Source organism: Oncorhynchus nerka, linkage group LG15, assembly GCF_034236695.1.
Source record: "Oncorhynchus nerka isolate Pitt River linkage group LG15, Oner_Uvic_2.0, whole genome shotgun sequence".
NCBI classification, from domain to species: Eukaryota; Metazoa; Chordata; class Actinopteri; order Salmoniformes; family Salmonidae; genus Oncorhynchus; species Oncorhynchus nerka.
The window spans coordinates 56,512,758-56,535,595 of NC_088410.1; the positions used below are offsets into that span (position 1 = coordinate 56,512,758).

At 43.7% G+C, this 22,838-nt stretch overlaps 1 protein-coding gene across 11 annotated transcripts in view; it reads left to right on the plus strand.

Annotated features, from left to right (window-relative positions):
• The window catches only part of LOC115142940 (neurofascin-like), a 147,922-nt gene that overhangs the window by 108,851 nt on the left and 16,233 nt on the right, over positions 1-22,838 (plus strand). For 7 of the 11 annotated variants that reach the window (XM_065001731.1, XM_065001729.1, XM_065001734.1 and 4 more), the window contains 12 exons: positions 240-364; positions 996-1,028; positions 2,078-2,179; positions 2,400-2,597; positions 3,775-3,845; positions 3,992-4,214; positions 4,361-4,476; positions 4,627-4,837; positions 5,020-5,142; positions 8,896-9,069; positions 21,454-21,585; positions 22,696-22,765. In XM_065001731.1, the coding sequence (XP_064857803.1) occupies positions 240-364; positions 996-1,028; positions 2,078-2,179; positions 2,400-2,597; positions 3,775-3,845; positions 3,992-4,214; positions 4,361-4,476; positions 4,627-4,837; positions 5,020-5,142; positions 8,896-9,069; positions 21,454-21,585; positions 22,696-22,765 (1,578 nt within the window). Of the gene's footprint in view, positions 1-239; positions 365-995; positions 1,029-2,077; positions 2,180-2,399; positions 2,598-3,774; positions 3,846-3,991; positions 4,215-4,360; positions 4,477-4,626; positions 4,838-5,019; positions 5,143-8,895; positions 9,070-11,247; positions 11,266-13,727; positions 13,941-14,647; positions 14,774-17,691; positions 17,839-21,453; positions 21,586-22,695; positions 22,766-22,838 lie in introns of all 11 variants that reach the window. The other 4 variants (XM_065001733.1, XM_065001738.1, XM_065001739.1 and 1 more) reach the window with 2 other exon arrangements.

Genomic DNA, 22,838 nt, shown 5'->3' on the forward strand with positions numbered 1-22,838 from the left:
TAGTAAACGCCGTTTACACACCTTATTTATTTTGCATGAGCGTTTACCTATGGCAGAAAACATACATAGAAAATATAGGGAGCCTTATTAAATTATATTATATTATTATATATATATTATTATACCTTATTGACCACAATTGGTGATTCTGTTAGCACTGTATCATTGGCTGTAATAGTTAATTGTTTCCAATAGTTCAAGCACAGTAATATTTTCCCTTCCTTGTCTATGCACTGTAGGTTGAAGAAGGATGAGGATTCTCTGTCCATCCCCAATGTCCATGAGGGAGATGAAGGAACATACACCTGCACTGTTAAAACAGAGATTGACCAAGACACTGCCTCGGCACGCCTTACTGTGTCAGGTACACACACACACACACACACACACACACACACACACACACACACACACACACACACACACACACACACACACACACACACACACACACACACACACACACACACACACACTCTCGCCCTACAAGACCCAGCTACATAAACCAACATGGATTGGTTCAACATGGATTTGAAAATGGTCTACTTTCATTCTACAAATCATCTTCTCATCAACCCACATCTTCTTAACGTTGTAGTTAGCCCTGCATAGATAACACTATAATACATGGAATTGTTTTATGTCACTGAATTTACTCTCATTATTGACTTCTATCAGACTCCTGCTACTAATAGTTTGTAGGTCCTCAGCATCGGTGGTGGATCGTACTACATATGTTTCCTGGTTGTGTAGTTATAGTGCTTCCGGGTAAAGTTTCCCCTAGATACAGATCTAGGATCAGTCTCCCCTCTTCCAATTCTATCCTTAACCACTAGTCAGGAAAATGCTAAACTGACCCAAGATTAGCGTCTAGGGGCAACTTCACCCTACACCAGTTGTAGTACTGTAGTGGATGGGTTTCCTCCACTGTACTAATGCTCTGACTAACCTCTAACCTTTAACCTCTGACCTTTACCCCCCTGCCCCCCTCACAGAGGACGCCTCCCTGTCTAGTGTCTTGCCTACAGGTAACATCCGTGGCCTTTTCCACTCTCTCTCTCTCTCTCTCTCTCTCTCTCTCTCTCTCTCTCTCTCTCTCTCTCTCTGTGTATTTCTATCTTTTTTGCTCTCTCTTCACTCTAATAAGCATAACAGTGGTTCGTTTGGACTATTGCTTCCTAATGCCAAAGGAATGAATGCAGTGTGTAAGAGATATGAGTATAAATATGCCTATGGCTGAAAGGGTGTATGTTTGTGCATCTGTGTGTGTGTGTGTGTGCGTGTATTTGGGAAGTATTCAGACACCTTGACTTTTTTCACAGTTTGTTACGTTACAGCCTTATTCTAAAATGAATTAAATAAAACATTTTCCTCATCAGTCTACACACAATAACCCATAATGAGAAAGTGAAAACCATTTTTTAGAAATGTTAGCAAATGTTATAAATCAGAAATATCTTATTTACATAAGTATTCAGACTCTTTGCTATTAGACTCGAAATTGAGCTCAGTTGGATCCTGTTTCCATTGATTACCTGTGGTAAATTCGATTGATTTAACATTATTTGGAAAGGCACACACCTGTCTATATAAGGTCAGTGCATGTCAGAGCAAAAACCAAGCCATGAGGTCAAAGGAATTGTCCATAGAGCTCCGAGACAGGATTGTGTCGAGGCACAGATCTGGGGAAGGGTACCAAAACAGGGAGGTGACCAAGAACCCGATGGCCACTCTGACAGAGCCCCAGAGTTCCTCTGTGGAGCTGGGAGAACCATTTCTGCAGCACTCCACCAATCAGGTCTTTATGGTAGAAAAAAAAAGAATGAATCCATTTAAGAACAAGGCTGTAACGTAACAAAATCTGGAAAATACTTTCCGAATGCACTATACGTGTGTGTGTGCGTATCAGTGTGTTTGGTTGCGTGTCTGTGTGCGTATGAGTGTGTCTGTGCATGCATGTGCACGTGCTGGTGTGTGTGTCAATATGCGTGTGTGCGTGAGTGTGTGTTTGCTTGAATGCATGTGTTGTGTGTTTGTGATTGTGTACCATCTAACCCTATGGCCCTCCTGTGTGTAGACCGTCCTGACTCTCCCACGGACCTGGAGCTGACTGACGCTAAAGAACGCAACATACGACTCACCTGGATACATGGAGATGATCACAACAGCCCCGTCACATGTAAATACACACACGCGTGTACACACTTCACACAAAGTAACATCACACACACACACACACACACACACACACACACACACACACACACACACACACACACACACACACACACACACACCTCTCTCACTCACTCACTCACACACAAGACTACTTCCCAATGTAACCCCAATACATACGTACATTCAACCGTTCCATGGCTTGTCACACCTCTTCCCTGCAGTGTTCGTGGTTCAGTTTGAGGAGGACCGTTGGGAGTCAGGCAAGTGGCAGAACCTGTCTAGTTATCCCGGAGACATCAACACTGTCATCCTGGAGCTCTCTCCTTTCGTCAACTACCAGTTCAGAGTCATCGCTGTCAATTCTGTGGGCCAGAGCCGCCCCAGCCTCCCCTCGCAACGATACCAGACCAGCGGAGCCCGTGAGTCAGACACCGGGAGGGAGAGAGGGGATGGATGGGGGTAGGGATAAGGGAATTTAGGAGGATGTTCGACCAGATCTTTCTCCAGCCAATCCTCACCACAATACTAGTGGGTTATCAAGGAGGATAATGGAGGCAACGAGGGAGGGTGAAGGGAGGGCAGGTGGGGGTGTCTTTTTTAGGAGTTCTGTGAAATATACAGCCCAAATAAATGTTTCACAGAGGTCAAGTAACAGACAACAGTCAACATCAACTGTTCAGAGGAGACTGTGTGAATCAGGCTTTCATAGTCCAATTGCTGCACAGAAACTACTACTAAAGGACACCAATAAGAAGAAGATAATTGCTTGGGGCAAGAAATACATGAGCAATGGACATTAGACCGGTGGAAATTTGTCCTTTGGTCTGGAGTCCAAATTTGAGATTTTTGGTTCGAACCGCCATGCCTTTGTGAGACGCGGTGTGGGTGAACAGATGATCTCCGCATGTGTGCTTCCCACCGTGAAGCATGGAGGAGGATGTATAATGGTGTGGGGGTGCATTGCTGGTGACACTGTCTGTGATTCATTTAGAATTCAAGGCACACTTACGCAGCATTGCTACCACCTCATTCTTCAGCGATGTGCCATCCCATTTGGTTTGCGCTTAGTGGGACTATCATTTGTTTAACAACAGGACAATGACCCAGCACACCTCCAGACTGTGTAAGGGCTATTTGACTAAGAAGGAGAGTGATGGAATGCTGCATCAGATGACCTGGCCTCCACAATCCCCAACCTCAACCAAATTGAGATGGTTTGGGATGAGTTGGGCCGCAGAGTGAAGGAAAAGCAGCCAACAAGTGCTCAGCATATGTGGGAACTCCTTCAAGACTGTTGGAAAAGCATTCCAGGTGAAGCTGGTTGAGAGAATGCCAAGAGTGTGCAAAGCTGTCATCAAGGAAAAGGGTGGCTATTTGAAGAATCTCAAATACAAATTAGAATTGAATTTGTTTAACACTTGTTTGGTTACTACAATATTCCATGTGTTATTTCATAGTTTTGATGTCTTCACTATTATTCTACAATTTAGAAAATAGTAAAAATAAGGAAAAACCCTTGAATGAGTAGGTGTTCTAAAACTTTTGACGGTAGTGTATTTTAGCCAGAGAGATGACATGTGTCCCTGTGTGTTTTAGCTCCAGAAGTTATCCCTAGAGGCCTGAAAGGCTGGGGCACCAAGAAGAACAACATGGAGATCAGCTGGGAGGTGAGAGACAGAAAGAGGATCATAGCAGGGACTGATGTCATGGTTTCGCTCATTACCCTTCACGAGGAGCAATGACACCCTCAATGGCAAGGTTGTTTCAGCCAGTAAAAACTAGACTAATGTGTGTGTCTTTTTGCGCTTTCCAGCCCTTGTTGGACACAGAGCGAAACGGCCCTAACCTGCACTACTCGGTGTGGTGGCGACGGAAGGATACGGGGGAGGAATGGAGTAATGTGACTACAGTGGGTGCAAAGCACATTGTCCACGACACAGAGACCTACGTACCCTATGAGATCAAACTGCGGGCTGTGAATGACTTTGGACTGGGAGGCGAGTCCAACATCATCATAGGATACTCTGGGGAGGACAGTACGTACCCACACAAACCTACATACCCATGAAGCAACGTTTCTTTACCATTCATCATCTTTTTGGAACGAGCAAATGTTAGCTCTCGTCTCTCTCTTCTTTCTCTCTTGTCATGCTGATGATCTCCTACCTGTGTGTACCTCCAGAGCCCACAGCCCCTCCCACTGACCTGCGAGTGTCTAAGATTGACAGCACCAAGGTCAATGTCCACTGGACCCCAGTAGATCCCAGCACTGTATTGGGAGAGTTCAAGGAGTACAGGGTGAGAACTGTAGCCCACTACACACACACACACACACACACAAACACACACACACACACGGCACACGTGGCCACAGACAGACATACATACAGACACACCATGTGTTTCTACCACCCTGTGATGACAATGTGTGTGGGCCCTCTCTCTCAGGTGTACTACTGGCGTGAGGGCAGCATGGTGAAGGGTCTGCGTGTGAATAAAGAGAAGAAGACTAAAGGGTTCTACAGTACCGTGGCCCAGCCTACTGGCATACTGACAGACCTACAGCCATACAGCCACTACCGCATATACATGGTGGTCGCCAACAATCGCTACGAGGGACCGCCTAGCAACCATGTGGAGTTCCGTACCAAGGAAGGAGGTGAGACAGGGAGAGAGAAGGACAACTCCAACTATCATACAGTCCATTGGACAAATGATTTTTACACTGTAACTCACTCTCTCTCCTACACCTACCAACTCTCTCCCTCTTTCTCTCTCCCACGCTCTCCCTCATTCTAACATCCTTCCCCCTCTCTTTCCCTCTCTCCCCTGTGTGTTTAGTGCCAGAAGCTCCTAAGTTCTTTAAGATCATCCAGCGGAGTACAGATGTTATCCACCTGGAGTGGGACAAACCCCTGGAGCCTAACGGCATTCTGATTGGATATAAACTCAACTACCAGACAGGTGAGCCCTTCTGATTGGATACCCACTCAAAAGACAGAGAGGGGAGCTCTTCTGATTGGATACCCACTCAAAAGACAGAGAGGGGTGCTCTTCTGATTGGCTACCCAGTCAAGTACCAGAAAGGTGAGCACTTCTGATTGGTTAGTTACACAGTCAAACGACAGACACGTTATCAGTTCAGCGGTATACACTGCACAAGAACTTTGGGTAGAAGGTCGGAAAGGTCTTTCTAATTCCTCTAGATAATGACGCCGGAGGAGATGGCTGCCGTTTTACGGTCTTCTAACCAATTGTGCTATTGTGTGTGTTTTTTTTGCGTTATTTGTTATTTATTTTGTACATGATGTTTCTACCACCGTCCCTTATGACCGAAAAGTGCTTCTAGATATCAGGACAGTGATTACTCACATCGTCATGGAAGAAGAGTTTTTTTCTTTAATGAGTCGGGCGCAAAGGATTTATTTCAGATGCCCGACAATGCCCAAAACCCTGTGCTTCGCATGAGAAGGAGACGGAGATATTGGGGATGTATGTCAGGGTGCCTTGTAAGGATCTGAAGGCGAGTGGGAAATCTGCCTCTACCATCAGCACTATTAGCCAACGTACAATCATTGGATAACAAAATAGACGAACTACGATCACGAATATCCTACCAACAGGACATTAAAAACTGTAATTCTTATGTTTCACTGTGTCGTGGCTGAACGACAAATGGATAAAATACAGCTGCCCGGTTTTACACTGCACCGGTAAGATAGAACAGCCGCCTCCGGTAAGACAAGGGGTAACGGTCTGTGTATATTTGTAAACAACAGCTGGAGCACAAAATCTAATAGTAAGGGAGTCTCGAGGTTTTCATGATAAGCTGTAGACCACACTATTTACCAAGATAGTTTTAATCTATATTCTTCGTAGCTGTCTATTTACCTCCACAAACCGGTGCTGGCACTAAGACCACACTCAATGAGCTGTATAGGGCCATAAGCGAACAGGAAAACGCTCATACAGAGGCGGCGCTCCTAGTGGCCGTGGACTTTAATGCAAGGAATCCGTTTCCCTAATTTCTAACAGCATGTTAAATGTGCAACCAGAGGGGAAAGAACTCTAGACCACCTTTAATCCACACACAGAGACACATACAAAGCTCTCCCTCGCCATCCATCTGACCATATTTATATCTTCCTGATTCCTGCTTACAAGCAAAGATTTAAGCAAGAAACCCCAGTTACTCAGTCAATAAAGATGTGGTCAGATGACGCAGATGCTATGCTACAAAACTGTTTTGCTAGCACAGACTGGAATATGTTCCGGGACTCCATATAGCCTCGTGTCTGTTATTTTTCTGCTCCTCTTCAATTATAATTTTTTATATGATCTATTTTTGACTTCTTAGTGATCAAATCCCATTAACGGGATCGATTTACATTTTACATTTACATTTAAGTCATTTAGCAGACGCTCTTATCCAGAGCGACTTACAAATTAGTGCATTCACCTTATGACCTCCAGTGGAACAGTAGTGCATCTAAATGAGAGGGATTACTTTATCCTATCCTAGGTATTCCTAAAAGAGGTGGGGTTTCAGGTGTCTCCGGAAGGTGGTGATTGTCCGCTGTCCTCGTGAGGGAGTTTGTTCCACCATTGGGGGGCCAGAGCAGCGAACAGTTTTGACTGGGCTGAGCGGGAACTGTACTTCCTCAGTGGTAGCAAGAGGTGGATGAACGCAGTGCCCTTTTGGGTGTAGGGCCTGATCAGAGCCTGGAGGTTTGAGGTGCCGTTTCACAGCTCCGTAGGCAAGCACCATGGTTGTAGCGGATGGCTTCAACTGGAAGCCAGTGGAGGGAGCGGAGGAGCGGGGACGTGAGAGAACTTGGGAAGGTTTCTGCGGCGTTCTGGATGAGTTGTAGGGGTTTAATGGCACAGGCAGGGAGCCCAGCCAACAGCGAGTTGCAGTAATCCAGACGGGAGATGACAAGTGCCTGGATTAGGACCTGCGCCGCTTCCTGTGTGAGGCAGGCTTCAATTATTTTTGGATGTTGTAGAGCATGAACCTACAGGAACGGGCCACCGCCTTTTTGACAGGGTGTTTCAGGATCACGCCAAGGTTCTTAGCGCTCTGGGAGGAGGACACAATGGAGTTGTCAACCGTGATCAATCACGGGCAGTCCTTCAGCTCCGTTTGCCATCCGTCATAACAGACATGCAGAGATGCGATTCGCCACCTGGTCATCAGAAGGGGGAAAGGAGAAGATTAATTGTGTGTCGTCATAGCAATGATTTAGAACAGAGCCCTGGGGGACACCAGTGGTGAGAGCACGTGGTGTGGAGACGGATTCTCGATTTGACAACATCCGGTGAAATGGCAGAGCGCCAAATTCTAATTAAATTATTAGAAATATTTTACTTTCATACAATCATCAACATTCACCAAATTAAAGCTTTACTTCTTGTTAAGCCACCACGTCAGATTTCAAAAAGGCTTTACGGTGAAAGCAAACCATGCTATTATCTGAGGACAGCACCCCATCAAACAAACACAGACAATCATATTTCATTCCGCCAGGCGCGACACAAAACTGAAAACTGAAGATCCTCTTTTGTTGGCACTCCAATATGTCCCATAAACATCACAAATGGTCCTTTTGTTTGATTAATTCCGTCATTATATCTCCAAAATGTCCATTTATTTGGCGCATTTGATCCAGAAAAACACTGGTTCAATCTCGCGCAACATGACTACAAAATATCTAATAAGTTACCTGTAATCTTTGTTCAAACATTTCAAACAACTTTCTTAATACAACTTTAGGTATTTTTTTAACGTAAATAATCTATAAAATTGAAGACAGGATAAACTGCGTTCAATAGCAGATAAAAACAAAGTGGAGTGAGTTCTCAGGTCGTGCGCCCCAACCACAACAGTACACTACACTCGACCCTCGTTCTAAACAGCCCTACTTCTTCATTTCTGAAAGGAAAAACATCAACCAATTTCTAAAGACTGATGACATCTAGTGGAAGCGACAGGTACTGCAAGCAAGTGCATTAGAAATCTAGATCCCCATAAAAAAACTAATTGAAAAGAGAGTGACCTCAACAACAACAAAAAATCCTGGTTGGTTTGTCCTCGGGGTTTCACCTGCAAAATAAGTTCTGTTATAATATGCATATCTGGGCATGAGTAGCAAGCAGTTTACTTTGGGAACGCTTTTCATCCGGACGTGAAAATACCGCCCCCTAGCCTAGAGAGGTTAACGCTTTTTTTAATTCCATTGTTGGTTAAGGGCTTGTAAGTAAGCATTTCACTGTAATGTCTACACCTGTTGTATTCGGTGCATGTGACAAATACGATTTGATGTGAAATAAGTGATAATGGTCCTGTAGGCCATCATTATAAATAATAAGTTGTCCTTAAATTAACTGACTTGCCTTTTTGTATTTTTGTTATAATAATGCCCGAGAAGCCGGTGTTTGGAGGATCTACTGGCACCGTATCCTCCAAACACCGGCTTCGAGGGCATTATCACTTTTATACAATAGGTTGCCAACATATTAAAATAATGATTGACATATTTTCATTAAAAACTTCATTTTGATGAATTTATTCATGCTATTTCATCCTTCCACAAGATATATATATATATATATATATATATATATATATGAACGTTGCGATGATAGACAGTTAAGTGTTTTTACAGTAGCTGCATGACTGTTACCTGACCAGCTGACTGACTGTGTGTGTTCTTGTAGTGAACGGGTCGCGTGTAGGCCTTATGCAGATGCAGAGTTTCCTACCTAACGTGACAACGTACACACTCCGCCTGCCCGAACGAGCCATCCGCTATAAGTTCTACCTGGCGGCCCTCACACAGGTGGGAGCAGGGGAGGTCTATGCTGAGGAGTCTCCACACTTCACCAATGAGGGTAAGTCCACACTGCCTACACAGCACACACACACACACACACACACACACACACACACACACACACACACACACATACCTCAATCTTTACTCATACACACATACACACATGCTCATGCGCACACAGACACACATAAATCCTTACTCAACAAACTTCTCTTACTCGCATACCATTCTTACTCAATACCATTCTTATTCACACACACACACACACACACACACACACACACACACACACACACACACACACACACACACACACACACACACACACACACACACACATACACACATATATCCTTACTCAACAAACTTCTCTTACTCGCATACCATTCTTACTCAATACCATTCTTATTCACGCACACACACACACAGACACACAGACACACACACACACACACACACACACACACACACACACACACACACACACACACACACACACACACACACACACACACACACACACACACACACAGAGTCAACTCTGACTTTTAACGCTGTTACACACAGTCACGTTTTTGTTTACTTCAGGTAAGTGGTGTAAGGCTGTTTTTTGATATGCAGAATGTCACCAGCTTGCATGGTCAAGTCTTTCCTGTGGCACCTGTTCCTTTTAATTCTTCAGTAATGTGGTACGCTGGGTAATGTAGGATTAACAGGTTATTGTTGAGAAGACATGAAACAGATAACCAGAACAGATCTACACAGATTTTTATTCATTCACTGTTAAGGATGACAAATTTCACAAAGACTGAATGAAAAAGTTAAACCATCTACGCTATGTAGACACAGAAATGTGTGCTAAAAGAAGAAAATAAGTTGGCATTTTAAGTCTTAGTTATGTGTGGAAACTGGGTTAGATGTTTGTTAGAGTGTTTGTGCAGCTAGTTGACACGGTAGAGTGTGTCAAGTGAGGCCAACCGAAAAGGCTTGGAAAGCTCAGTGACTTCAGCCTACTGCAGCTCGGCAGCAAACACATAAGTCTTTGTCACACTGGCACCCATTCAACATATATAACACATTCACACTCGTGCACAGTGTGTGCAGCAGTGGTCAATGGGTTACGATGAGCACACAAACGGGTGCACACACACACACACACACACACACACACACACACACACACACACACACACACACACACACACACACACACACACTTGGTGTTAGTAGCGATAGATGCAGAATCACCCAGTGTTCTCCTTCTTGGCATGTCTCCTGTCTGTCGTTGTGCTCTTTTGTCAGAATGTTCTCTTTCTCTCCTCGTTTCTCTCTCTTTGTCTCTCTTCCTCTCCTGTGGTTGATCTTCTGTAGTGTCTTTTAAAACGCTGTCTTTCTGTCTCCGCCTCTCAGATTCTCACTCTTGTTTTCCCTCCTCCACTTGCTGTCTCACCCTCTTCTGTCTGTCTGTCTGTCTCCCCCTCCCTCTCACCTCACCCCTCCATCTCACCTATCTCCACCTCCATGTCGCCTGTCTCCACCTCCCTCTCGCCTGTCTCCACTTCCCTCTCGCCTGTCTCCACCTCCCTCTCGCTTGTCTCTACCTCCCTCTCGCCTGTCTCCACCTCCCTCTCGCCTGTCTCCACCTCCCTCTCTCTTGTCTCCACCTCCCTCTCGCCTGTCTCCACCTCCCTCTCGCCTGTCTCCACCTCCCTCTCGCCTGTCTCCACCTCCCTCTCGCCTGTCTCCACCTCCCTCTCGCCTGTCTCCACTTCCCTCTCGCCTGTCTCCACCTCCCTCTCGCTTGTCTCCACCTCCCTCTCGCCTGTCTCCACTTCCATCTCGCCTGTCTCCACCTCCCTCTCTCTTGTCTCAACCTCCCTCTCGCCTGTCTCCACCTCCCTCTCTCTTGTCTCCACCTCCCTCTCGCCTGTCTCCACCTCCCTCTCGCCTGTCTTAACTTCCCTCTCGCCTGTCTCCACCTCCCTCTCGCCTGTTTCCACCTCCCTCTCGCTTGTCTCCACCTTCCTCTCGCCTGCCTCCTTTTCTCCTGTCCCCACCTCCCTCTTGTCTGTCTTCACCTCCCTCTTGCTTGTCTCCACCTCCCTCTCGCCTGTCTCCTTCTCCACCCCCCATACACCTGTCTCCCCCTCCCTTTTCCCTCTCCCTCTCCCTCTCCCTCTCCCCCTCCCTCTCAACCTCCTCTCTGTGTGTCTCTCTCCATGGGTGTTAACAGAATACTTTTTCAGCTCAGGTACTGACCGCTCGGGTGTAGGTAACGGGAAATGCATAGCCCGTCTGTCTGTCTGCTTGTCTGTCTGTCTATTTTCTATAATTCCTCTCCGACTCTGTCTCAGTCCATTTTTTCCAGCAGTGGTGTCCAGTTCAAATGAATGACCATGTCATATTTACGTTTCCTTACCACTTTGCCTCGTCATCATATCACGGGTTTCTACCACCCCCTACTGATGACAATGGTACAGACCCAGACACCTATCCTAGAGAGAAACTACCCATAGAGGTTAAATAGGGGTTGACAAATCTTACACCGTAGCTAACAAACAAAACAAATGAGGGGTAACTTTGAGGTCTGTCAAGGGTAAAACCCTGAGGAAAACTCATTTTGAATGTGTTTGAGTTCTCGTCAAATCAAGTATACATTAATTACTATTAGATATTTAAGTCAGTAGATTCTAGATTGAATTAATAGAACAATTAGGAAGTGAGCAGCCATATTCAGGACTGGCATTGTCATCAGCATTTTTTACAGAGAGCTTAAATAGAGAGCTTTGGACTGTAACCAGAAAGTTCTTTGTAATGGACTGAACTGCACTCTACCAAACACTGGCTTCCTCTTTGCCAGCTGTATAACTGTATGTCTGTCTATCTTGTTTGTCATATCTGTCTCTCTGTCTATATCTGTATCTTTCAGTGTACTGTATCTGTGCTTCACTCTGTGCTTTCAGGGATTGAACAAACCCACAGAACTCTCAGGTTCATTTTTGACATAAAAACCTACAGTATTATACACTTATAACTCTCTTATGCACACCTTAAAGGAATGAGTGTAGAAACAACTAACATTATAGTCTCTGCTTCAACCTTTAGTTCTATTTGAGCACTTGTATAACAGTTGCAAGTCCCGTTATATCCAAGAAGAGTGTAATTCGGCTGTACTGTAGTCCAGGTCAGGATCACCTGTAGCGTAATTGGTATCAACTTGTAGTCGGTATCAACTTCCTGACATTTCTGAGATCTGAACTTTGACCTGTCACCCAGCTCCAATCCCTGATAGCGCACCTTGCAACTTGAATCATGACAACTACCTGTCCGTCACAAGCCTTGGATCTTGTGTACTGACTGAGTCGACAAAGGGGTTGACCCTCATTACGTGAGGGGGGGGGGGGCATAGGATGGGGGAGGCTTGCTTACGTTTGTCGTTTGTATGTGGAGATGGGAGCACGTCTCCGGGGTAGGGATGGGTGGTGATTTCAAGCTTACACTGCTCTCGCTTGAATGATTTTCCATCATCAAACGTTCTCTGCTGCTCATTCACTTGCTTGCTCGCTCACTGCTGCTTGCGCTTCAGCTTTCAGAGTGTCACGCATCCATCTCATCCATGTGTGTTTATGTCTTGGCTGGTGAGCATTGCCCCTCTTCTCCCTGATCCCTGTATAAGGGGAAGTCAGAGGTAAGAGATCACTGAGCTTGGGGTTCAACCCCTCTGAAGGGCAATGCCTCTGGTTTATGCCTTTTGACTGAAACAGCCTGGGATTGGCACAGCTTTTTGATTGACATGGCTTGCGGCCAATGTGATCTCTGGCTGGCTTTTTAGTATTACCTGGGCAACAGGGGTTCTTGAGCACCTGCCTGCACTGATGCGTTCAAGTTTGCCGCCGCCTTTGCCTCTTCCTCTTCTTCTCCTCTCAAGATTGGCTCTCTCTGGCATGCTGTGTGTCATGGCTGACTTGGGGGTGTATGCATGAGGAAGGGGGATGGAGGGGTGCAGTTCAACAAGGATATGAGTTCAACTGCTCTCTAGTGGGATCCTCCAAATGGAGATGTTCATCAACTGCAAGGTAAAAGGAAGAGTAATAAGGTCCTGCGAAGAAGGTCCTACATAGGCCCCTGTATGTTCACCGTAGATAATGTGATGATTCTGCTCAAAATTACGTAAGAAGAAAGCACGTCTCCTTTGTATTAGCAGTGTATCTAAGTATGAATTTCCCATAACTTCCTGTTTATTCCATTTTTAAAAACACAACCAATAGACCTGCTCTGCGTTGGTTTAGGAAAGGATGGGGATGGATTGATAGTCATAGCAGCATTTGGCCACTTGGGGGCACTGATATTCTACTTCATGGCCCTCATTGTGGGTTGTGTGGATGAATTAAATGATTTATGAATACCCAATCCTATTTTAATCCTGGATATCTGTTGCATCTACCCACACATATAACATATTTTATTATCTTAACTTCTAATGCCTAAAATAAAAAAAATCTATAAATATTATATTTCTGTTGACCTCTTTTGGCTAATTAGACAGTTGCCTTTTCCTTATTTCCGCAACAGTGCTGGTTCTGGGAAATTCCATAGCACCTTTCTGCTCATTGGTTCATTGACTTTCTCTCTGTGTCTCTATTGGTAAATGTGTTTACCTGTGATTTTCCTGCTTTTGTCTTTAACCATGTGCTCTCTTCCCTTGCCCTGTAGTCGAGCCTACAGATGTGTCCGTGTCTACAACTTTCCCTCCACCTCCTCCCACTACTACCGCTGCTACTACAACCATTAGTACCTCAACTACTACTCCCCCTACCACTACTACCACTACTACCACTACTACCACTACTACCACTACTGCTGCGACTACTGCTACCGCTCCTGTGCTGGTTACCAGCACCAAGCAAGCACATACGAATGTGTTGGGTACATACAATAGGCCTACTGTTTCCTTTAGTTGACCTTTAGTTCAGTTGTTTTCCTCTATGGCATCTATGGCATAGACTAAATAGATTTACAATGGATGCACTTTTAAAGGTGTATTGTGTTATTTTTTTTATATCTTTCCCAAGATTAAAGGGACACATTAATAAGCTTTAATTTGAAGTGTTTTGATTGGCTACTCCCTCCTGACCAGAAAGGACGCATTTGGAGGAACTGGCTGCATTCCAGTATACCACTTCATTACCTTGTCATGTCTCCTTGGAGACAGGATACATGAAATTAAGTCACTTTAATGTATTGGAACGTAACCATTAACTCAACACTGTTCGGTCGGGCTGTGAGAATCCAACATGTAATATTAACAGTTAGAGGGTGTTTGTGGGCCGTTGTAATTCTGCCCAGTGCAGTTGATACCTTAACTACTGGGTACCTCCATTACAATTCAAGGCACCTCCATCAGTGTTAATACATTAACTGTGGAGTGGACACCACCAAAAGTGTTGACATCAATGTTGACACTCATTAAAAGTGTTCAAATATAACATTGGTCCAGTCCACTGTTTATAGGGCAACCCTAACCCTAACCCTAAAACCATTGTGTGATTTACAACCCTGCGTGTGTGGTGTTGTAACACACCCCTCTCTGCTCCACCTTGCCACGCCCCTGACCCCGCCCTGCCCTCTAGTAGGCATGGCTCCTGGGAGTGTGATCTGGAACCTGACGGTGGAGCCTAACAGTAACTACGCTAACGTCAGCTGGAACCACAACTTCCCGGCCGGCAGCAGCGAGTTCCAGCTAGAGTTCACACTGGACAGTAAGATCCACACCCAGAGTTTGTGTCAAGGCTGAGGCTAGACTGTAAGAAAAGAACCAGAGTTTGTGTCAGAGCTGAGGCTGGACAATAAGAAAAGACCCAGAGTTTAAGATCCTCAGCCTAGGTCTTATAGTAATGTTCAGAAATGGGTCAAATACATATGTGCACTTGATAAAGCTTGGAGTTTGCAATTTAGGGACTATTTCATTGCTTCCATTGCAAAGGGGGAACTGAATCAAGCCCAGCTCAAGTATTTGAAAGGATTTGACATATGTATTTGACTCAAGTGTGATCATATCTAACAGCTATAGTTCAAAATCCATCCTGGGCAGAAATGTCAATAATAAAGTTCATCTTCAGACAGTCTATCTCTGCAGAGAACCCACTGGGCTTTCTGAAGGGAACGGTGAGGCATTCTTGGGGCAGGAAAAAACACAAAATGGTGTTAAAAAAATCCAGTCCAATTCATGACAGCCCTTCACTCTTGTGGAGAAGCAAGGCTTTTATTCAGAGGCGAGTAAGGCAACATTCTCATCTCTATTCATCTCCACAGAAAGGCAATTTCTGAGAAGAAACTCTCAACTCTCATTTAATTTTGCCTCGGCAGAGCAGAGTTCAGTTACCTATAGAAGTCAGATTAGAATCTGTCTAGCTTCCCATAGCTGTAGATGTGGGTGAAATGTATCATATATTCTGTGGCATTTCCATTTGAATAATTAATGTGTTATTGTATAGCACCTCCGGTTTCTATTGCACTTTGATTGCAGTTTTTTTATTTATTTTATCCCTACTAAAGGCTATGTTAAATTTGTATTTTATTGTGCCCATGTAGGTTCAAACAGAAGTTAATTTCAGAAGAGAGAGAGAGAGAGAGAGAGAGAGAGAGAGAGAGAGAGAGAGAGAGAGAGAGAGAGCGAGAGAATGTGTTATTTTACTGGGCGGAAATATACTGTTTAATGAAAAACATTCCTTAAAAGAACTCTATGTGTATGTGTTAAATGATTCTGATTGCAGAAGAGGAAATGTTAGGTGATATTCAAGCATGTGCACACATTTCTATTTTCCCAAACTGTATCAATGGCATACTGTACTTATAACACACAATATACCCCACTTTCTCCCTGTCTACTGCTCTCTTTCCATCTCTCTCTTTGGACATGTGGCTTTGTATAGTTCATGTCCATAGTGTATCATGATGTCTTAACTCCCCAAACTGTGCAGTGTGCAACCTTCATAGCTACTACCCAGTATCGAGCTCCTGCATCATCTGGCTGTCCGTCTGGCTGTATGTTTGATTGTCAGGCTTTGCTTTTCCATTGGCTGTTTAACATTAGAGTCAGTGGGGGGGAGCATGATGTCTTTATGAACACACACACGCGCAATTTCCCCGGCAGAGCTATCACTGTGATGATGACTAGCTGTAGTCAGTGGTGTGTATTCTATGCCAGATCTAGATTACAGGCTTGGTCTGCATGCTGCAGTACTGCTAATGTTTTCGGGTGGGAAGCCAGGAAGATGCTTTCACAACGCAAGCCAAGGGCATTGGGAAGGTTAAAAAGATTGGGAAGGGAGGGCTACAAGCTGTTTGGTTTTGTCTTTCTATGTTTTGGACTCAAGGCTGTACAGATGTAGGATCTTAATTTGATCACTCTTGTTGCTGAAAATTTTCATGCACAACAGGAAATGCAAACGGCAGCTAAAGTTTGTAATTTTCACTTTAAGATAACTTGAGTTGCCCTAACGGAAAATGTATATACCCCTACAAAAAATGTCCATGTATTATAATTCACATTTCCTGTAGTTTAGGATTATTTTCATGCTGTAGCAAACTGGCTCAAATTGAGATCCTACATCTGTACAGTCAAATAGCAAATATATTTTTCAGATTTAGCTTCATGTTTTAACTGATGCAAGGAATGAAGTGTGTTTTTATATTAGTAAGACATTCTTCCAAGTCATTGATTTTCATAGGGCTTCAGGTCTTTTTGTGGCCTAGTCAAGATTGTATTGAGTTTTCTACAGTTTTGTTTAGTTGCTTCAGAGGCTGCATTGGATGTACCAAGCTTTGGAATGGTTTTGGCTGATTGCTGTATGATGATCTCGTCTCACCCTTTCATGGGGTCAAAGGTCATGTCATAGCATGGTGCATGAAGTCACCAGATTGCGTGCTCCTCCAGCAATCACTGACCCATGCCCCCACAGCTTGGTGTTGTCATGACCTTTGGAAAGATGCTGCGTTCCTTTCCACCATTGGTGTTTCTTCCATTGAGATGAGTGGAGGGTTATGGGTAATTGTGACACAGTGCTTTTCTACCCTCATGCCCCATTTCACAATACAGATTGTTCCATAATGGTGAATTTAAATTCCACTAGTCAGGGTAATACAATTTACTTCTGGCAATTCAGCTGGGAGTTTAGTAAAACTTTGATGTCCACATTATTATAGTAGCCTGAAGGAACACCTGCTTCCTAGGTTTACACAATTTTCTCTCTCGCCAATGGAAAATGTCCCCTTTTTAGATGAGCTTTCTCAGGAGAACTATCCCTCAGGTGAGAAATGTGGTTTCACCCTCACTGGGAAGAGAATTTACCAAAAATAATCCTGAAAAAGCCATGGAACCCCAAGCTATGGCTCTTCTATTGACTTTCATTCTCTATAATTTCCATTAGAGACATCAGCTTACAGATGTAGCTAATAATCTCAATGAGCTTGTCAATAAGTGGAGGTAAGAGGGTGTGTGTGTGTTGCATTGGGTCAGTCTCAATTCACTCCACTGGCCCACCATCTCATAGGGGGAAAAATCAGTCCTGCCCATGTAGTATCACTGCGTCGTACCCTTCCGCTTTGCGTCGTTACCACGGTAGCCCGACCACGCCCCCACAACAGAGTGTGATTGGCCCTCTCTTGTGTCTCCAAGGCAACGGCAGTATGTCAAGCGTACCTGTGAACCAGCCGCCCATTAAGCTGGCGGGACTGATCGAAGGGGCCAAGTACCACCTGAGGGTGTACTCCAACGAATACCACAGCATCTCCAGCAATGTTGTCACCTTTGAGACCAGTGCAGGTGAGACTCCACCTGCCCAGTTGAGGGATGGTACATGGCCCGGATCAGGTCAGTTCAGATAGCCTGGGGGCCAGTCTGTGTCTGCATCAGCCCAGTCTAGGAGACTATAGCAGGCTAATGCAGAGACATGATAACACCCATGCTACCGGGACCACATGGAGGACCCAGTTCCCTAACAATGAGGTATGTTGGGTCAGAACACGGTGGTGCTCCAGCCAAGTGAAAGAAGGCTAGGAGTTGAAATAGCTCCATGTGCTGGTATTGAAGTGTTGCCATGAATTCCCCGTCCATCAATGAAATACTCAAACGCATTGTAAAGTGACTGCTGTCTGTTGTCTGTTCTGAACTTCTGAAAATAGCTGCCATGAGTCAGCGATTTAGCTGTTTGTGATGGCTTGATTTGCCGTAGGAGAGTATTCCATGTGGTAAGAATAATCCAATGCAATGTAATGAATGAAAGCTAATACATACAATGGGTCTATAACTTGGACATATACTTTACTTTTCTCATATCTTCTTTTTGTTCTGAGCAAATTCACTTAGCTAATTTCACACTTGGTTGGTTAGTAATTATAAACTATTCATGTCATTGTCGGGATATATTTAAGTCTGCATTTTGTTACAGAATTGTTTTTCAACCAGTAGCGTACTGTGTTTGGCTTATTACAATGTTCTAGAATTATATTTTAGACCGATTTCAGATCATAATACTCTCCAGTGTCAACATTTAAGGTTCTTTCTGTTACAATACCTAGGTTTTGTGTTCATATCGACAAATTGACCCAACACATAATTGTAGTGAATATTCAGATTAAATTTGAAATGCAAAATAGAATTTCTATTTTCAAATGTTATTTTCAGGGTTTGGTGAAATGAAGATAAATACTTTATTGGTACATACAGTGGGGCAAAAAATTATTTAGTCAGCCACCAATTGTGCAAGTTCTCCCACTTAAAAAGATGAGAGAGGCCTGTAATTGACATCATAGGTACACTTCAACTATGACAGAGAAAATCAGGGGAAAAAATCCAGAAAATCACATTGTTGGATTTGACATTTTTTAAATTATGGTACTGTATTTATATACAGTACCAGTCAAAAGTTTGGACACACCTACTCATTCATTTCTACATTGTAGAATAATAGTGAAGACATCAAAACTATGAAATAACACATATGGAATCATGTTGTAACCAAAGAATTTTCAAACAAATCAAAATATATTTTATTTTTGAGATTCTTCAAAGTAGCCAACCTTTGCCTTGATTACAGCTTTGCACACTCTTGGCATTCTCTCAACCAACTTCACCTGGAATGCTTATCCAACAGTCTTGAAGGAGTTCCCACATATGCTGAGCACTTGTTCACTGCTTTTCCTTACCTCTGCGGTCCAACTCATCTCAAACCATCTCAATCTCATTCTTGGTCAAATAGCCCTTACACAGCCTGGAGGTGTGTTGGGTCTTTTTCCAGTTGAAAAACAAATGATTGTCCCACGAAGCGCAAACCAGATGGGATGATGAATCGCTGCAGAATGCTGTGGGAGCCATGCTGGTTAAGTGTGCCTTGAATTCTAAATACAACACAGACAGTGTCACCAGCAAAGCAACCCCACACCTCCTCCTCCATGCTTCACGGTGAAAACCACACTCGCGCACACCATCCGTTCACCTACTTTGCATCTCACCACACGGTGGTTGAAACCAAAAATCTCAAATTTGGACTCATCAGACCAAAGGACAGATTTCCACCGGTCTAATGTCCATTGCTCATGTTTCTTGGCCCAAGCAAGTCTCTTCTTATTATTGGTGTCCTTTAGTAGTGGTTTCTTTGTAGCAATTCGATCATGAAAGCCTGATTCTCCTCTGAACAGTTGATGTTGAGATGTATCTGTTACTTGAACTCTGTGAAACGTTTATATGAGCTGCAATCTGAGGTGCAGTTAACTCTAATGAACTAGGTAACTCTGGGTCTTCCTTTCCTGTGGCGGTCCTCACAAGAGACAGTTTCATCATAGCGATTGATGGTTTTTGCGACTACACTTGAAGAAACTTTCAAAGTTCTTAAAATTTTACGGATTGACTGACCTTCATGCCTTAAAGTAATGATGGACTGTTGTTTCTCTTTGCTTATTTGAGCTGTTCTTGACATAATTTAACTAGGCAAGTCAGATAAGAACAAATTCTTATTTACAGTGACAATCAACCAAAAGGCAAAAGGCCTTCTGTGCGGTCTGGGGCTGGGATTAAAGATAAAAGCAATTAAATATAAATATAGGACAAAACACACATCATGACAAGAGAGACAACACAGCACTACATAAAGAGAGACCTAAGACAACAACATATTAAGGCAACAATACATGACAACACAGCATGGTAGCCACACAACATGACAACAGCATGGTAGCAACACAACATGGAAGCGACACAACATGGTAGCAGCACAAAACATGGTACAAACATTATTGGGCACAAACGACAGCACAAAAGGCAAGAGATAACAATACATCATGCGAAGCAGCCACAACTGTCAGTCAGAGTGTCCATGATTGAGTCTTTGAATTTATTTCAACCTTTATTTAACCAGGCAAGTCAGTTAAGAACAAATTATTATTTTCAATGACGGCCTAGGAACAGTTGGTCCACTGCCTGTTCAGGGGCAGAACAACAGATTTGTACCTTTTCAGCTTGGGGGTTTGAACTTGCAACCTTGCAGTTACTAGTCCAACGCTCTAACCACTAAGCTACCCTGCCGCCCCATGAATGAAGAGATTGAGATAAAACTGTCCAGTTTGAGTGTTTGTTGGAGCTAGTTTCAGTCGCTAGATGCAGCGAACTGAAAAAACAAGCGACCCAGGGATGTGTGTGCTTTGGGGACCTTTAACAGAATGTGACTGGCAGTGTTGAATGTGGAGAATGGGGCTGCAGTAGATATCTCAGATAGGGGGGAGTGAGGCCTAAGAGGGTTTTATAAATAAGCATCAACCAGTAGGTCTTGCGACACGTATAGAGAGAGGACCAGTTTACAGAGGATTTACAGTTTACAACACAACTGATTGGCTCAAATGCATGAATTTAATTTGAACAAGGCTCACCTGTTAATTGAAATGCATTCCAGGTGACTACCTCATGAAGCTGGTTGAGAGAATTCCAAGAGTGTGCAAAGCTATCATCAAGGAAAAGTGTGGCTACTTTGAAGAATCTCAAATATATCATATATTTTGATTTTTTTAAACACTTTTTGGCTACTACGTGATTCCATATGTGTTGTTTCATATGTGTTATTTCATAGTTTTGATGTCTTCACTATTATTCTACAATGTAGAAAATAGTACAAATAAAGAAAAACAATTGAATGAGTAGTGGGATTCCATTGAGAGTAATAGCTCTGCGTTGAGGGAATAATGGAATATTGTGATGTTTTTGGGATGTCATACTTTGTGTGGTTACTGTATCTTGATTTGAAAAGTCTTGGATGAGGACAGATGGTCGGACGTATTGCCAGTGACTCATCTGGGGCACAACAAACTCTTATTATTTTTCTCCCTCTCTCTGTGTGTCTCATCTCTCCCTCCTGTGTGTGTGCGTGTCAATGTGTTTGCCTGCTGACAGCCTACAGTAAAGACCAGGTGGACATTGCTACCCAGGGCTGGTTCATCGGGCTGATGTGTGCAATTGCTCTCATCATCCTCATCCTCCTCATCGTCTGCTTCATCAAGAGGAGTCGCGGAGGCAAATACCCAGGTAAGGGTTAACAGAAGGGAGTTAAATACCCAGGTAAGGGTTAACAGAAGGGAGTTAAATACCCAGGTAAGGGTTAACAGAAGGGAGTTAAATACCCAGGTAAGGGTTAACAGAAGGGAGTTAAATACCCAGGTAAGGGTTAACAGAAGGGAGTTAAATACCCAGCTAAGAGTTAACAGAAGGGAGTTAAATACCCAGGTAAGGGTTAACAGAAGGGAGTTAAATACCCAGGTAAGAGTTAACAGAAGGGAGTTAAATACCCAGGTAAGGGTTAACAGAAGGGAGTTAAGTACCCAGGTAAGGGTTAACAGAAGGGAGTTAAATACCCAGGTAAGGGTTAACAGAAGGGAGTTAAATACCCAGGTAAGGGTTAACAGAAGGGAGTTAAATACCCAGGTAAGGGTTAACAGAAGAGAGTTAAATACCCAGGTAAGGGTTAACAGAAGAGAGTTAAATACCCAGGTAAGGGTTAACAGAAGGGAGTTAAATACCCAGGTAAGGGTTAACAGAAGGGAGTTAAATACCCAGGTAAAGGTTAACAGAAAAGAGTTAAATACCCAGGTAAGGGTTAACAGAAGAGAGTTAAATACCCAGGTAAGAGTTAACAGAAGAGAGTTAAATACCCAGGTAAGGGTTAACAGAAGAGAGTTAAATACCCAGGTAAGGGTTAACAGAAGAGAGTTAAATACCCAGGTAAGGGTTAACAGAAGAGAGTTAAATACCCAGGTAAGGGTTAACAGAAGAGAGTTAAATACCCAGGTAAGGGTTAACAGAAGAGAGTTAAATACCCAGGTAAGGGTTAACAGAAGGGAGTTAAATACCCAGGTAAGGGTTAACAGAAGGGAGTTAAATACCCAGGTAAGGGTTAACAGAAGGGAGTTAAATACCCAGGTAAGGGTTAACAGAAGAGAGTTAAATACCTAGGTACGGTAATGATGTGGGGTGGGGAGTGGGTCAAGCTCCAATGTAAGAGTTTACAGGTCAAACATAAATGTAAACGTAATGGGTTATTCAATTACGGAGAGCAGCACCCATGTAAATTCCAAGACCTTGGTGGAGCTTTGAATACGTGTTACTCATGTGTGTCTTTTTGGCTTGATCGCTCTTCAGTGCGAGAGAAAAAAGATCTCCCTCTGGATGCAGTGGATCAGAAAGGAGAGGACGGATCATTTGACTACCAGTAAGTCTTTTTCCTGAATATGAATAATTCTCATATGTTTGTTCAACGTTGTATTATATGGCCCGATGTTCCC